The 18,060-nt window shown below is 45.5% G+C and overlaps 1 protein-coding gene across 2 annotated transcripts in view; it reads left to right on the forward strand.

The window, feature by feature from the left end:
* Positions 1 to 333: 333 nt before the first annotated feature.
* Positions 334 to 18,060, forward strand: part of NHS (NHS actin remodeling regulator) — a 370,534-nt gene continuing 352,807 nt past the window's right edge. For both annotated transcript variants that reach the window (XM_003819529.7, XM_003819530.6), the window contains exon 1: positions 334 to 1,456. In XM_003819529.7, the coding sequence (XP_003819577.2) occupies positions 892 to 1,456 (565 nt within the window). In that variant the 5' untranslated portion in view covers positions 334 to 891. The remainder of the gene's footprint in view (positions 1,457 to 18,060) is intronic.

The following is an 18,060-nucleotide window of genomic DNA, read 5'->3' on the forward strand; positions in this document are numbered from 1 at the left end:
AATTCGGCGAAAAACTTGCTCCAACACGCCAAATCTGCCGCATCCCCAATACCCCACCCTCTTCCCTCTGGGCTTACTGCCCACACCCCTACTCCCAACTTGAGGACTCCCCGCCCCCACCACGCTGACAGTCTCAATTCCAACCCCTTGGATGTGAGGAAGTGTCTTTGCGCCTGAACGCGCCCAGCACGGCGAGGCCACCAGTGACTCCCAGCGGCCGCACAGGGCGCTGCGCCCCCCTCGCCCCGGCCTCCCCCGCCCTGCGTCCGCCCCGTCACCCCCGCGCGGCCTCCTGCGCCCGGGCTGGAGGCAGATTCCTCTCTCCGGGTTTTCAGAGCGCCTTTCCGAAACCTCCTCCCCGCCCAGCCAGGGAGAGAGATCCCGGGCGCAATCGCTCCCCGGAGCGGCCGAGGGGCGCGCGGGGAGAGGCCTGCGCCGGGGTACTTTCAAACTGAGGCGCGCGCACACACTCACACCCACCCACCCACTCACCCACACACACACAGACACACGCACGCCCATTTATATAGGCGGCGGCGACGGCAGTGGCCGGGGTGGCGACGGCGAGCACAGAAACGATGGAGCTGAGCCAGTCGACCCTGGTTGGAAGCAAGTGAGAAGAGACCAGGCGCACCCCTAAATTTCTGTGCGGAGCGCTTGTCATCCTCCCCAGGGAACGGTGCACCCAAAGGAGGACTGGCTGGACTGATTTGCTAGGGAGAGGGCGGGGAAGAGGAGGCAAGGTGAGCAGAGAAGCCCCCTGCGTATCCGGACTGCCAGATCGCGCTTTTGCCGGACTCCTGCCCCCTCCCTGCTCAGGTGGGCGCGCCCGGTCTCCAGCTCACAGGGGCGCTTGGAGGAGACCAGAAAGTCGCCGCCTGGCTGCGCGGGATGCCTTTCGCCAAGCGGATCGTGGAGCCGCAATGGCTGTGCAGGCAGCGGCGCCCTGCGCCCGGCCCAGCAGTGGACGCGAGCGGAGGCAGCGCTGAGCCGCCGCCGCCCTTGCAGCCGCCGGGCCGGAGGGACCTGGACGAGGTCGAGGCGCCAGGGCCAGAGGAGCCAGCCCGCGCGGTCCCTGCACCTTCAGGGCTGCCACCGCCGCCGCCGCCACTGCCCGCGCCGGCCGACCAGACTCAGCCGCCGCACGGAGAGGCGTCCGTGGCTGGCGAGGAGAGCACGGCGGGGATCCCGGAGGCGGCGCCCGCAGCCGGCGAGGCGTCCTCGGCGGCGGCGGCGGCGGCCGTGCTGCTCATGCTGGATCTATGCGCGGTCAGCAACGCCGCTCTGGCCCGTGTCCTCCGGCAGCTCTCGGACGTGGCCCGGCACGCTTGCAGCCTCTTCCAGGAGCTCGAGAGCGACATCCAGCTCACCCACCGCCGCGTCTGGGCGCTGCAGGGCAAGCTCGGCGGCGTGCAGCGCGTCCTCAGCACGCTTGACCCTAAGCAGGAGGCAGTGCGTGAGTACCCGCGCCGTCCGCCCGCCAGGCTATGGGTTTCTGCGCCGCACCCTCGCGCCCTCCCCAGCAGCGGCAATCCCAGCCCCGCGGCGCCGCGCCGGTTGCAGCTTGCACCTTACTACTCTCGCCTTCCCACCCTTCCCATCCCCTGGGACCCACCCCAATCCTCCTGGGGCTGAGTGGCTGGGCTGGACCCCGATTCAGTGATGCAGACGTGGACTGTGGAAAGTTAAAAGGGCGACCTCTGAAGTCGCAGGCAGCGTGGGCTGAGAAGGAGCAGAAAGGGAGCGTTTATGGGAGCACAGGAGGCAGAGAGGGTCTGTCCTTCACCACCGGGGCTCGCCTTTCACGTCCTTCACGGGGGGTAGGGAGGAGGGTTGCAACTCCTGTGGTTTCCAGAAGCCCAGCCCTGAGCCCTGTAGCCCACACCATGCATGTTCAGGGTTGGGGGTTCCAGGAGTAGTGAGTGTTCTTTTGAGACTGCTGCAGCACCGCGGCTGTTTCGTCACTCGCTGTGACCTCAGGTGCTGCCCCGAGCTCTGAACTTGTGCCTTGCCCTCGTGTGCGACGTAGCGTGGCGCTGCTCGCCTCCTAGACTGAACTCCGTAGTGCTTCTGCCGAAAACCCTTGTGGCCCGGAGGGGCCGCGGGGAGGGTCAGGGAGAGATGAGGGTGGGAGTGTCAGGGGCCCCGGGGAGATGGAGGAGACCCCTGGGCATCTTTTCTGCTCTGAACAGCCCAGGGTTCCTACTAAATGGCTCTGTGCCATCTGCCCGCAGAGGATCCCACAGACTATCTTCCTCCGCCCCGGTGCACTGTCGCCCAAATTTACTGGCACGTGGACTTAGGTATGAACTAGTCTGCTATTCGGGCTGCAGGGAAACGACGAGGAAGGAAGTCTGGGAGACCCCTGGGCATCTTTGCTGTCCGTTGACTTCGCTTTTACGACACCCAAGGGCTCCCAATAGTCATTCTATGTCATCTCCCTTCCAAGGGCGGTCCCCTTGGCTCTGGATCGTCCAAATCTGGCGACGGCAGAATCATTTAGGAACGACCCAGGAGGTAGACAGGGGTTGGCGCGACGGTCCTTTGGCGCCTAGTCAGGCTGCGACGCTCGCGGCGAAGGTGATGTCAGCGGCTCTGACTTACGTAAGAAGCTTCCTAGGTTGCTGCCGCAGCTGCGCCGGTGCGCAGTGGCCTAGGAGCGCGCGGGGCGGAGGCGCTTTGGAGGCATCCTTCCCTGGGGATTTCCGGGCACCTCTGCCCCACAGCCCAGCTCAGCCTCCCAGCGGTCCCTGCCCGCCCGCGTGTTCTCTCCCTCTTCCCCTCCTCCTCCGAAAAACCCTTTGAACCCCATCCCGGGAATTCACTGCTTTTCTGCAATAACAATAGTAATAAGCGTAATGAATAAATGATGTGCTCGATCGGTTTTCGCAGCTATAAAAGACCCGGAGTTGGGTTAATGACTGGTTGTTTAAAAGGGCAATTCCGGGGATGAGTTCTGGAAAGAATTAGGACTGCCGTGGGCCAAGTCGTATTTTACTTTTGGGACTTGAAATGAGCGCTTTAATCCTGCCTCCTTTTTACCCCAAACCACACAGCAGGGACAGGCCCTTCACTTTCAACAGCGCAGGTATCTGGGGAGTGCGGTTGTGGGAGTGGTGATTTCACTTCAAAAGAACTGGAGGGAAGTTTTGCAGACTGTTGAGTGGTGCATACATTTCCCGTGTGTGTGTGTGTGTGTGTGTGTGTGTGACACACCTCTCCTTAAGTTAGATTTCACGCGAATGAAACTCACTGCCAGAGCAGAATGTGCCCACTTCTTTCTCTCTTTAGATGCAGCAGTGGGCAGTTATGTACCTGGAACGTATCAGAGTTCTTTCAAGTCCTTTTAACTGTTTGGGGTACAAACTAATAGTTAGTAGACAGGATCTTGAGTGTGTGCATATAGTTGGTGAATATATACTCTATACATATTTGTACATGAATAATAAAGATGGGATTGATTTCTACCTGGGATAGATTTAAAGTCTCCTATTATTTTACATTTTATTTTCTAAAATGCTATCTCCACACTTTATGTCCAGATCTCTCTCTTCTCTTGTTCATTTAAATTTGGGATGGCATTGTTCTTGTTTGATGTCATAAAAGGCATTACCTTTGGGAGAAAAAACACACTATTATGTGTCTTGGTTTAGGTTTCCTAGAATGCAGAGCCTGAGACAAGGATTTCGATGCAATTAACTTATTTGGGAAGGGTTCCCTGGAAGCACAGAGAGGGGGTAGGGAAGTGAGACAGGAAAGGGAGGAAAGAGGAAAGCCAGTACACCATGTAAGCTGGTTAGCCCTGTGGGCAACTGGGGTTCAATCCAGCTGGCGACCCTCTGAGCACACACCTCAAATGTGTTCCACTAATGATTAAAGAAGCTGGAGTATTTATGCACCAGCTTCTTTTTCCCACAGATGGAAGGTAGCACCTGGAGCATGAACTCCATGGCTTCTGGGTCTTGCCCCACATGTAGTCCCAGCATGCTCCCAGGGCCAGGTAGAGAGATGCAAAAAGCCTATGATGTGCACAGGAATGTTGACAGAGGTCCTCTGGGGAGGGCAAAGTAGCTGTGGGTCGGTCACTAGTGGCATCAGCTGCATTATGCATCTATCTCCCTTTAGTATTGCTCAGGCCTAGGGGAGTTTGAAAGGGAGAGGAAGCCTAAAAGTAAACCTTACTCTTTTTTCTCTTCCTTTGAGAGTGCCTTCACACCACCTGTATATCCTTGTCACCTGATCCCCATTCCCCTGCATAATCTGCTTGCTATTTCATCCTTGGACAGCTGCTTCCTGTTGCCCTGAGACAGGCTGGGGGGCTTCTTGCAGGGGCAACATGATCTGATGTACGCTTTGGAAGAGTCACTCTGGAAGCAAGTCTGGTGGTTAGTAAACCAGTTAGACACTGTGACTGGTGATGGTGGCTAGGACTAGGGAGGTAGCTGTAGAGACGGTGAGAAGTGGTTAGATTCTGAATGCATTTTGGAAATAGGATTGCCAAGACTTAACTGAATTGATTGGGTACAGGTTGTGGAAAAAAAAAATAATTTAGGATGACTCCTAGTTTGTTGTTTTTGCTTGAAAAGCTTAAATAACTTGTAGACTGTGGCTGGGCACGGTGGCTCACGCCTGTAATCCCAGCACTTTGGGAGGCCGAGGCGGGCAGATCGCCTGAGGTCAGGAGTTCGAGACCAGCCTGGCCAACATGGTGAAACCCCGTCTCTACTAAAAATACAAAAATTAGGCAGGCGTGGTGGCAGGCGCCTATAATCCCAGCTACTTGGGAGGCTGAGGCAGGAGAAATGCTTGGATCCGGGAGGCAGAGGTTGCAGTTAGCCAAGATCGTGCCATTGCACTCCAGCATGGGCAACAAGAGTGAGACTTCATCTCAAAATAATAGTAATAATAATAACTTGTAGAATGTATTACCATTTGTAGAAATGGTGAAGGCTAGTGGGAGAGTGAATATTTTCTTGTGGAGGGAATGGAATCAATAGTTTTATATTTGAGCCATGTTAAGTTTGAGATACCTGATGTGTCTTACATAATTACATGTGTGAGTTGAGAGGTCCAGGCTGGAGATGTGAATGTGAGACCTAAGCGTAGAGACAGTTTGTGAAGCCTTGGAGCTAGACACAGTGAAGCTAGTAAAGAAAAGGAGGCCAGGACTTAGCCCAGGGCAGTCCAACTTTGAAAGTTTCACAGGGAAGGAGAAAGGCTGAGAAAGGACAGCCAGAAAGCTAGAAGGAAAATCAGAAGAGTGTAGTATGGTGCAAGCCAGGAGATGTTTCCAGAACTGGGGAGAAGTCAACTTGGTCAAGTGCTTCTGAGAGGAAGATAAGCACTGAGAAGAGGCTATTGAGTTTGGTTACTTGTAATTAATTAGTGGCCTTGAGAGGTGCCATTTCATTGGAGGGGTGGAGATGAACACCAAATCAGAGGTGTTGGAGAAAGAATAGGAGAGGTGGAGAGGAAATAGCAACTACAGAGAGCTTTTTTTTTTTTTTTCACTCTATCACCCAGACTGGGTACAGTGACTTGATCATGACTCACTGCAGCCTTGACCGCCCCAGGCTCCCATCTCGGCCCCCCAAGTAGCTAGGACTACAGGTGTGCACCACTACGCTAGGCTAATTTTGTTTTTTTTTGTAGAGACAGGGTTTCGCCATGTTACCCGGGGTGGTCTCGAACTCTTGGGCTGAAGCAGTCCTCACGCCTCTCAAAGTGCTGGAATTACAGGCGTGAGCCACCGCACCCAGCTCTACAGACAACTCTTGTAAGGTGTTTCGCTCTGAAGGGGAGTGGAGAAATGAAGCAGTGGCTGGAAGGGAATACAGTATCAAGGAAAAATGTCTTAAAAGGTATTGATATTTTAGGCATGTTCAGATTCCAAGAGAAGGGTGAATTGATGATCCTGGGGGAGAGAACTGAATAATTATGGATATCATTGAGAAGCCGAGAGGGGATGAGATGAGAGCACCATTTCATCCATGGCCCCTGGAGGGAAGCTGAAGGATACGAACAGGGAGGCAGGTGGGCTGGTGAACTGCTGGTGGTGGGATGGGGTATTCTTCTATAAGGGGATCTATTTTCTCTGTAAAGTATGGGGTGAGGTCATCAGCTGAGAGTGTTGGCAATGTGAAGAGAGAAGAGAGGGTGTTAATAAGTTGTCTCAGGGAGGGAACGTGAAGGCATTAAGGAAGTGTATTGGGATGATCTTACTGTGTTGAGAGCCTTCTGAGACTGATGGTCATCAATTTGAAGAGTCCAACTTTTCAGTCACTGAAACCTGAGACTTTGGAAATACTTCATGGGCTTTGACCCCAGGATGTTCATCTTTAGACATTTTAATGTTGCTGGCATTTTGGTTGCCGTTGATTTATTTAGTTACTGAGTTTTAAAATAAATTTTATATTAAAGTTTAACATTCCCACAGAAAAGCGCACAGACCGTAAGTGTTCGTCTTGGTTGATTTTCACAAAGTGAACAGCTCATGTAAACACCACTCAGATCAAGAAATAAAATGTTACTCCACCTGAAACATCCTCCCCTCCCTTCAAGCCACCTTCAGTCAATATCCCCCTTCCCAAAAGTAACAACTCTCCCAATTTCTACCCTTATCAATTAGATGTTCTTGTTTTTGAAGTTTATATAAGTGAAATCATATATACTTCTTTCTAGCATTATTCACTTAACATTATGTATGTAAGAGTCTTTCATCTTATTGCATATATAGCTGATTGTTCATTCTCATTGCTGAATAAAATTCCATTGTGTGTACATACCACAATTTCTTGGTCCATGCTCCTGATGATGGACATTTGGGTTGTTTCCATTTGGGGGCTATTGCGTGAACAATTTTTTCTACATGCTTCTTGATGAGCTTATGTATACACAGTTATTTGGTATGTATCTAAAAGAGGAATTGCTGGATCAAAGGGGATGATTTGTTTGGCTGAACAGTTTTCTACACTGGTTGTACCAATTTATAACCCTGGAAGTATATGAAAGTTCTGGTTGCTCCACATCCTCACTGATATTGGTATTGATGTTTAAATTGTAGCCACTTTGGTGGATGTGTAATGAAATCTCATACTGGTTTTGATTTGCATTTCTCTAATGGCTTGTGAGACTGAACACCATTTTATATAATTTTTAACTACCTAGATATTCTCCTTTGTGGATTACTTGTTCGAGATGTTTGCTCATTTTTATTTCTCTTTTCTCTCTCTTTTTTAACTTTTATTTTAGGTTCAGGGGTACATGTGCAGGCTTGATATATAGGTAAATCATGTGTCGTGGTGGTTTGGTATACAAATTATTTCATCGCCCAGGTAATTGCTCATTTTTCAGTAAGGTTCTTTGCACCTTTTCTTACTGTCTTACAGATGTCTTTTATGTATTTTGAATATGAGTCATTTGTCAGCTGTATGTATTTCCAATACCTTCTCTTACTCTGTGGCTTGTCTTTTTAATCTCTTAGTGTTATATTTTGAGGGCAGAAGTTCTTATTTTTGTATAGTCCGGTTTATCAATCCTTTTCTTTATGGTTAGTGTGTTTTTGTGTTCTCTTCTGTTTGTTCTTAAATTCTTCACCAACCTCGAGGTCATGAAGATATCTCAAAAGTTCTAGAAATTTTTCATTTTGCCTTTGTCATTTAGATCCATGTTTCATATGGAATTGATATTTGCAAATGGTGTGAGGTAGGGCTCAAGATTACTTTTTTCCCAAATATGGATGCACAATTGGCCTACTGCCACTTATTGAAAAGACCATCATTTCCCCATTGTACTGCAGTGACACTTTTGTTACCTCCCCCACCTATGACTTTTCTAGAACTCTGTGCTAACCTTTATCTTAGCTTTTCTCATTCTGTACAGTAGACATTGTTGGTGCCCTGTCTATATTCCATCTCTCATGCTGAAGGCTACTTACTGCAAACTCCTGTAACTCTGCCTGGAACTTTTGTTTTGTACTGGCTTATGGACCATGCTTGGCCTTGCTTGTTGGGAAGGCCAGAGGTGCCAGCAGGTTAATGCCTCAGAAGCAGCACTCAACCAAATATGGACAGGGAGTTGGTGGATGAATGCACCAGTGCCATTACTCCTTGGATAGGAGAACTCTGCAGCATTTTCTCCACCATTTCTCAGAATTCTCAAGTAGGACTGAGCTCCAGTTACCCACAGTGATGACTTATTTGACGACACATCCTATCTTTGCTGTCTTCCTTACTCCATCTCACTTCTTCACTCACCTATGGGTGTTTCTGGAGTCACCTCCCACATAAACTACTTGCACTCAAACCTGTACTTGCAGTCATAGGGTCTACTTATGGGGGAATTGCAACCAAGACAATCTATTTAATCTTTAAACTGTGAAGGCAAAGACCTAGGGCTGGGGGTATGGTAGAGATGAAGTTTCTCACTCTTTTTCCTTAAACTATTTAGCCCAGGATTATTATATTAGCCACACCCCCAGCCCCTCCCAGAACACTCTATAGTGTGTGTATTAGTCTGTTCTCTCACTGCTATAAAAAAACTACCTGAGACTGGGTAATTTATAAAGAAAAGAGGTTTAATTGACTCACAGTTTTGCAGGCTGTACAGGAGCCATGGCCAGGAAGGCCTAAGGAAACTTACAATCATGGCGAAAGGAAAAGGGAAAGCAAGCACATCTTCACATGGTGGCAGGAGAGAGAGCAAGAGTGAAGGGGGAAGTGCTACACACGTTTAAACAACCAGCTCTCAAGAGAACTCACTCACTATCACTAGAACAGCAAGTGGGGAATCTGCCCCCATGATCCAGTCACCTCCCACCATGTCCCTCCTCCTACATTGGGGATTATAATTCAACATGAGATATGGGTGGGGATACAGAGCCAAACTATATCAGTGGGTCTGGAAATAGCTGTTACTACCATTAGTGGATGCACAGTTTGAATCCCTGTCTTGGCATGGGAGAGCTTCAGTGCTTCAGCAGTGAGAAGGGTAACAAAAGGAACTCAAATCTATGATAATGAAGACATACCCCCTAAATTTCTCCATGTTCTATTGACAAGCCTTTGAGAGTGTTGTTTATTGCCCTTTGGAATGCATAAGTGACAGCCCCAGGAGATCCAAACTACCTATTTGAGAAGGATAATTTTCAGCCAGAGCAGACACAGAAACTGCTAACCTCTGAAAGGAACCAGGAGGTAATACATTGGGTGAATTGATCATTTTGGGTTGGTGTGGCAACACTGATCATGGGCTCATTCTGGTTTTGGAAGGATGGTCCTGCTTTTCCTTCCCTTTCTGTTCAGTCTACCACTCGTAAAAAACCTTCACAGTTTGGTTAGTGTGTTCTCTTGGATGTTTCTGTAATTGTGGTTAAGTTTCTTTTCCTCCTGGCCCTGCTCAGTGAGCTTCTGTGAGGCATTATGAGATCCTAACAGCTTCATTGAAAGCTGCTTTGAAACCCATCACAGAAGAGCTGAGAAGAACACAATCTTTCAAGGGTTTAATAATTCATGGTTGTAATTTCCTCATAACCAGTAACAGCATCACATTTCTTTCTAGACTTTTCTTGTTATACTGGATTGGGCTTTTAAATCAAAACTCCTGAATTACTTTATCTAAGAAATCCTTGAGATTCTGTTGGACTGATATTACTAAGATGATAATGATAAAGATTTCTTTCTTCCTGTGTGTGGAGGCCTTTTCTACACAATGCCATCAGGACAGTGTAAAGTCCACATAAACTCTCAGAAACGTCTTCAGTCTCAGCACTTCTAGTCTAGTTTTAATGGGCATTACTTTTAAAAGGCAATGACATATAAAAATCTCTCCTATTGTCCCATGTTAGTCCCAGAGTCTTGAAGATTCACTGATTTTGTATGACATTTTGAAATTTTAGGGTCAAGGACAATTTTAAATATAGTTGGAATTTTATTTGATAGTTCAGCTTAATTTCTTTTTGCTTTATTAAAAATTGTGGGGCACAAGATTTTGAGGGACATTCTATTAAAAAATCATAGGAGGAGTAAGACTGGAACAAACAATCACAAAAATTCCTGAACGTTTTTCTTGCATCAAGAATTCTTCATGAATCCTATCTTAATAATAAGTGGAAATAAAAATAATGAGGTAGGAATGGTTCCTGAATGTAAGGATCTCATTCTGGGGTTGAAATTTGTTGAAACAAAGTTTTGGAGAGCCCACCCACCAGACTAAGCCCAGAAGGCAGGGAAACTGTCTACTTTATTTTTGTGAATGACTAAAACAGGTATGGTCAAGTTTTGTTTCTGACATCTCTCAATCCATTAATGTACATGAGGTTTGGCTGTATTGAATGAGTAATCTGAGGACCTGGGCATTCATGTGCTAAAAAATTGCTTAATTCTGGGAGGCCAAGGTGGGAGGATTGCTTGAACCCAGGAGTTCGAGACTAGACTGGGCAACATGGTGAAACCCCATCTCTACAAAAAATACAAAAATTGGCCGGGCATGATGGTATGTGCCCGTAGTCCCAGCTACTCAGGAGTCTGAGATGGGAGGGTCGCTTAAATCAAGGAGGTGGAGGTTTCAGTAAGCCAAGATCATGCCACTGCATACCAACCTGGGTGGCAGAGTAAGACTATATCCAGAAAAAATTTTTAAATTATTATTTTTTATTTTGTTTTCATTTTTTATGTGTTCTAAGCTTAATTGGTGACAGACATGTGACATCTCAAATCATGAGATTGCTCCTCAGTTTTTAAAAACACTACATAATATTCCCCTGCACAAACATGCTCAAAGCATTTAACCACCTTTTACCCATATGGTAGCATTTTCTTGGTTTTAGTTATTATAAACAAATCTCATACAAACAGTTTCCATATATATATTTGCTTATATGTATGAATTTTTAAGAATGGTTTCTTAAAAGTGTAATTGCTGGATCTAAAGATATCTGTGCCTACATCCTTCAAAGTGAAATTAACCAAGAATAAAGTTAATTTAACAAGAGTCCTAGAATCTTGGAATCATAGAGTTGGGAAAGACCTTAGTACCCACAGAATCAAACTTCTCACCCAGAGTGGGAATCTTTTTTAAGATGTCCCAAATGGCAGCTCATCTGGTTTCCATGCCCTCTGAGACTCCAGGGAGTGGGAAGTGGCCACCCCTGCCCCAATTGTATTGCTGGATAGCTCCCATTCTCAAACAGTCCTTATCTACATTGAGAGTGAATCTGTCTTTTTGTAATGCAAGCCTTTTCATCTTTGTTCTGGTGTCTCATGTCATACGGAATCTACCTATAACTGCTTTTCTAGAACATCTTTTAAGGGTCTGGAGGTTACTGTTATGGCACCGTCTAAGCTTTCTTCATCCCAGGTAAAACAACTTCAATTCCTTCAACCAGGCTTCCTAATGCCAAGTTTCCAGGCCATTCCCACTCTGGTTGTCCTCTACCACAGGCGCAGGGCACAAATGGACCCATTCCTGTCTTTATAAGAATGTCCCAGGCCAGGCGTAGTGGCTCATGCCTCTAATCCCAGCACTTTGGGAGGCTGAAGCAGGTGGATCACTTGAGGTCAGGAGTTCAAGACCAGCCTGACCAACATGGTGAAAACCCATCTCTACTAAAAAATACAAAAATTAGCTGGGCGTGGTGGCATGCGCCTGTAATCCCGGCTACTTGGGAGGCTGAGACAGGAGAATCGCTTTGAACCCAGGAGGCGGAGGTTGCAGTGAGCCGAGATTGCACCATTGCACGCCAGCCTGGGCAGCAAGAGCAAAACTCTGTCTCAAAAAAAAAAAAAAAAAAAGAATGTCCCTAATGTGGTCCTTGTTTTAACCATTGCATGACACTGTTGGTGTAAAAATGCTCTTATGGCCCAGCAAACTCCCTTCCTTTATAGTGGCAGTTTTTAACATGAGGTTTTCTTTATTCCATGTGTGCAGTTGGTGTTTTGAACTTAAATTTCACAAGAGTCTCCCATTGTCTCTGTTAAACTGAATCTTGCTTGCTTTGCTCTTTCATTTCCAATCAGTGGTGATGGTTTAAAATCTTGATTCAATGTGTCAGCTACTGCTCACAGTATTTTGCTCTCTGCATACACCATGAACAAGATTCTATGCTGTCACCCACATCTTCGATAAAATTATTGTTCAGACGGATTCAAGGCCAGAGCCCACTGGCAGGCAGTACTAGCAATGTTTCTCCAAGTTGAGATCTATTAATCAACATTCTTTGGGTATCATTGTTGCAGCAGCCACAGGTGCACTCCCCTACCTTCCTGTTCAAATCACATTTCTCCACCTTACTCACAATATCTATCATCACGAGCAACTGTTAAGTGGTTTGCTGAAATCAAGATACCATATGTCTGTAGCATTCTTGTGATCTCCCGGTGTAATTACCCTACTCAAAAGGGAAATGAGGTTAATCTGGCTCAAACTGGACTCAATTCCAGCAATCAGAGGGGCCATTTTAATTTTCTTATATATAATGGATAAGGAGTTTATTTGGGGGAAATCTGCTTTGGCATGTTGGTCACAGAATAACTGTAACGTTGGACTACAAGGGGACTCTATGGGTCTTAGAGTTCATTTCTCTGACTCTAGAGTGTCAGAATGCTTTTCCCTTCCTTTCTTTTAAGGTACATGGATGTCCTTGTTCTCTGTTCCTTAAGGAAAGGTTGAAATTCATGACCTTTTGGCATTTGCTGAGGCTCAGTTTGAGTAACATTGGCAAGTGTCTGGTTTAACTAATTGTTGAGAAGTAAGAGAGTATGTGGTTAAGAGAGTAGACTCTGAAGCTGGACTACATGGGTTCAAATCCCAGCTCCACTCCTTCAAAGCTGTATGACTATGGACAATTTATTGAATTTTCTTTTCTTCATCTGCTATGGAATGGAGATAAAAGCAGTATTGATTGCATCAGGTTGTTGACAAAACTAAGAAAGTCAAGGTGTGCAGGCACTGAGAACTGTGCTTTGCACATGGTTAGCCTCTGATAATTATTGGCTATTATTGGCTATTTTATTGATACTATAATTGGATCAGAGTAGGAGGTATGTGTTAATTTCTTTCAAGTAGGTGAAAACCTGTGCCTGAATCTGTGAAGTGCTGGGTCAGGGTAAAGTATACAGCTGACCAAGCAATGCTGTGTGTCTCTGCATGGTCAAAGATGTCTATTAAGGTTCTTTTGTTGTTGTTGTTGTTGTGGCTTCTTTTTGTTATGCAGAAAAGTAGAGAAAAAATTGACCAATAATCTTATTATCCAGATTCATTCATTTATTACACAGCAGTCACTATTCTAGGCCCTTGAGTTTCATCAGTAAACAAAAAGTTACCAGGACCTTATGTTTCAATGGAGAGAGACAAATCCTAAATAATAAACACAATACATTTGACGAAATTACAAAACATGTTAGGAGGTAGTAAGTGCTGTGGGCAAAAAGAAACTAGAGCAAGGTGAAGGTGATCCAGAGATTTGGGGCGGGGTTACTATTTTAAATGGGGTGGTCAGGTGGGCCTCATTGAGGAAGTGGCATTTGAGCAAAGATTGGAAAGAGGTAAGGGTAAATTACATAGACTGCTGGAGGAAGAGTGTTCCAGTGGAGAGAAACAGAGCTAGTGCAAAGGCCCTGAGGTGAGAGCATGCCTGGTGTGATCCGGGGATGGCAAGGAGGCCAGGGTGGTGGATGAGGAGTTAGCAAGGAGGAGAGTAGGAGGATAAGAGGCCAGCAAGGAGAAATGGCAGTGGGGCGGATCGCCTAGGGTCTAGTAGGCCATTGTGAGGACTTTGCCTTTTGCTCCGAGTGGAGTGGGTAGTCATTGAAGGCTTTTAAGCCCAGGAGAGACATGATTGATTTAGAGTTTAAAAGGATCACTTTGGGTATTGTGGCAAGAAGAGACTGCGGGAGAGGCAAGAGGGGTAGAAGCCAGGAGACCAAGTAGGAGGCTTTTGCAGTAATCCTGGTGAGAGACAGTGGTGGTCTGGTAAAAGTATTGAGAAGTAGAGCTGTTGATGGTTGTTTCATGTCTGGGGCTAGGCATGCAACTCATACAGAAGGGTACAACATTGAAAAGAACAAGAAAGCCCTCCTCTCCGCTCTCACTCTGCCAGACTTGCTCCAGACTTTTGCAAAACCATTGAATGTTGAGGAAGTAGGCACTTCTCCTACGGTCTTGTTGATTAATCTGCTGTCTTGGAAAAATTTAAAAAGTGTCCTAATACTCTTTTTAAAAAATCAAGATATAATTTACATGCAGTGAAATGTACAGATCTTGATGAGTTTTAACAGCTGTATCCACCTGCATAACACACACCCCTATTAAGATAGAGAACATTCTCCTCACACCAGGCAGGTAATACTACTTTCAGGTAGGAAAGCAGTATTTGAACTCTGATAGCCTAGCACTATCCCCTATGGGCACAGAAGAAGATAATTTCATGGGGGGCTTCTGGGCTTTCGACCAAGACTAAGAATTAGTGATTCCATTTATAAGATATCCAAGACAAATTGAAACAGTGGAGTTTCCTCACTTTTGGTCTGATGGTGTTGGGCTGTTTATGACATCATCGTGCTGGATTTTAGGGAGAATCAGGTTTTTGACAAGGATAAAAATCTAGCCTCAGAGGTGCCAGGGGTAACTTAGAAGTAGGAGCCTTTTATTTTCTTATTTATTTATTTATTTATTTATTTATTTTTTGAGACAGAGTCTCGCCCTGTCATCCAGGCTGGAGTACAGTGGTGCAATCTCAGCTCACTGCAACCTCCACCCACGGGGTTCAAGCAATTCTCCTGTGTCAGCCTCCCAAGTAGCTGAAATTACGGGTGCCTGCCACCATGCCCAGCTCATTTTTGTAGTTTTAGTAGAGATGGGGTTTTGCCATGTTGGCCAGGCTGGTCTCGAACTCCTGACCTCAAGTGATCTGCCCGCCTCGGCCTCCCAAAGTGCTGGGATTACAGGCGTGAGCCACCGCACCTGGCCAGTAGGAGCCTTTTCTACGATAAAGCTAAAATAACATTTTTAAAAAACATGAAAAAAAAAAAGACCTTGATACTCTCTGGCACATTTCTAAGTAGCAGGAAATACTGATTTGCAAACTGTGTTTTCAGCTCATGCTGATGCTTGAAGCCTGGATGGAGGACAAAATTGCTTAGAATTGGATTTATGACTGTCCTATCTAAGTGCATTCAGATGTGTGAAATAAGAAGCCCTATTCTAGAGTTCAGTTACTCTTGATTTTTCCTACTAGAAATCTAAGGGAAGGAAGAGGTAGTAGCTGTGAGGACAAATGACAGCCCATGAGATCTAATGTTCATTAGAATATAACATCAATATTTATGTTTCTCTCCAGTCTACATCTGGACTCTGTTCCTTGAGCCTGTATTTATATTTTAATAATGCGAGGAAAGCTTTATTTTCCTTTTAAATTTTGTGTCAGAGTTCTGCTACCTCAGCCTACCCCCTCCCCACCCCTGAAGTGATTCATTTACAAGATGGCGCATGTTTATTGAGAGTTTGATTCTAGAGATTAACTTCAAGAAGTGCATCATGAAGTGCAGTAGGAATAAATACCACAGAAATCCTTTTCCATGTGAGAAGTCATAGGGCTTTCTGCTGCATAAACAGGAGAGACGGAGGCTTCAAAGTTTGGGGCAATGTGGGGGAGAAGTGGGAAAACCTAGAAGAGACATTGGGAAGGGTTCCCTGGAAGATTTTCAAACAGTATCACTTGTGTTAAATGCCTTTGGTATGAGAAAAGAGATGTTGGAACCCTGCTCAGGTATCAGATGTCACCCAGTACTCATCTGGCAAACTTTTAGCCTTTGCTAATTAAAACTAATCCAATTGCATGAAGAAAAATATATTGCGTAAGCTTGCCTCTTGTGTGGCTTTATTTTAACCCTTTGCCCCATATCCTAATACCAGCGAATCTCAGGCTGGTTATAGGGTAGAAGACGATAATGAGAAATGGGGTTCAATTACAAATAAATTTCAGTCAAGACAATGAGTGGAGCAGGCTGTTAAGAATATTGGCTTGTAAATGTAAAATTGAAGCCCTTCTGGGTTTTCTTGATTGATTTGTCAATTCAAAGGTTTTAGTGGCTGTTAAGTGGGAAGGAAAATTAAAACAAACAAACAGACAGACACACACCCTCTTTTAATTATCAATTTATGCTTTGCTGTCTTTCCAAGTTGCTTTGTGTGCTTCTCTATGGCCCGGCCAGCCTGGTTGGATCAAGCTTTGCATTTTTAAATCTTAGGTTCAAGATTTGCTCTCTGAGGGACTGGAGTTTTGTCATGATCACATGCTTGTGTTCCTAACCTGAATGAACTTTCTAGTTAAGAGTATATCTCAGTCTTTGATTCTCTGAGTTCCACCACTTACCAGCTGTGTGACCTTGGACAAATTCTTACCTCAGTTTGCATATTCTTGAAATGGAGATACTATTGGTACTCATTTTATAGAGTTGTGTAGATTAAGTGATTAATCCATGGACAGTGCCAGCAGTGTATGGCATATACACAGTATACATACTATGGGCTAATACATGTAAGCCATTGATAGTACTACTTTTGTTGTTGTTTTATCATTATTATTATCAAGAGGCTTGGGTAAAGGATGTAGGTATAAAAATGGATAAAACCCAGCCCTGTGACTTCTGAACCAGTGTAAACGTTTTGGTCAGCTGGATCCATGGTGAAATGGGAAGAGAAGAATGCTGCCCATTTTCTGACTTGGCTCGTCTAACTCATGTTGTGAAGCACTGCAAGAACAATTTAGCATCTGGCTGCCATGACACTCTCATTCTTGGGGAGTGTGTACTTCTGCTGATGGGTGGAGGAGGCCTGGATGTGAATGTTTGCCATCATGGAAGTGGTGGTGTAGAAATGCAAGCACCCATGCGTTTGCTTTGTGAGACTGTCTGTATCTTTTCCTATAATGACGATATCCTCTCCTATAATGACATGTCTTCTCTTTGTAGTCAGATATCAGGCATGGAACAGCTAGCAGAGGGGAGATTATGGATCTGGCATGGCAGAGAATGCCTAGGTGTTCACCAACTCCTTCCCTTTTGCTCCTGGGTGCATGGCTAGACTACATTTCCCAGCCTCCCTTGCAGTTAGTTGCAACCTTGTGACAGAGTTCTATCCAATGGAATGTGGAAGTAATAATTGCTCCAATTGTAGGAAGGCCATATAAAAGCTCCTAAGCAACCCTCTGTAGTTTGTTTCTGTAGTTTGTTTCTTCCCCACTCTGCTGGCTGCATGGAGAGGGTTCAACAGATGATTCCGAGGCCCTAAGGGATGGTAGAGCCACCAGATGGAAAGAGCCTGGGTTCCTGAATCACCACATGAAAGGCTATCTGCCAACACTTGATTTGATTTCATGTGAGGAACAAGTAAACTTTTATTGTGAGATTTAGGGGATGTTTGTTACAGCAGTTAGCCAACCATGACTAACACAGAGGTACAGTGCTGGGAGCAAAAAGGACCAGTTTTCCTGAAAATGCGCAGATGACAAAGTTACTCCAAAGTATTTGATGTTCCTTCTCTGAATAAAGGATGTACTAAACTGCAGAGTTTTCTTTTTTGAGAGATACAGAATTCCTATGTGTGACCGGAAGCCATGTAACAGCTTTCCTTGAGTAAGCAAATGGAAATAAAAACTTGTTAGCAGAGTTCCAGTTTCTAGAGAAATGTTGCTACCAAAAGAATTCATTCTGCCTCTCTCCCTTTCTCTCTCTCTTCATATATAAGTGATATAGATTGATTTGTGACACGCTTAAAACCTAATTATAATGCAAATAACAAATGTGCACAAATCATGTGTGTACAGCCTCAATGAATTTTTGCAAACTGAACACAGATTTAAAACTAGTACCTGGGACAAGATACAGAACATTTTCAGCCCTCTAGAAATCCTGCCAATGTTCCCTTCTGATCCTGCCTTCCCAAGGGTAGCCATCATCCTGACCTCTGACAGCATAGATTACATTGGCCTGTTTTGGAATCATATAGTATGTGCCTTTTCTATATCTAGATTTATATATCTAAATTATATTTCATGATCCATTC

This window comes from Pan paniscus, chromosome X (assembly GCF_029289425.2).
Source record: "Pan paniscus chromosome X, NHGRI_mPanPan1-v2.0_pri, whole genome shotgun sequence".
Classification (NCBI taxonomy): Eukaryota; Metazoa; Chordata; class Mammalia; order Primates; family Hominidae; genus Pan; species Pan paniscus.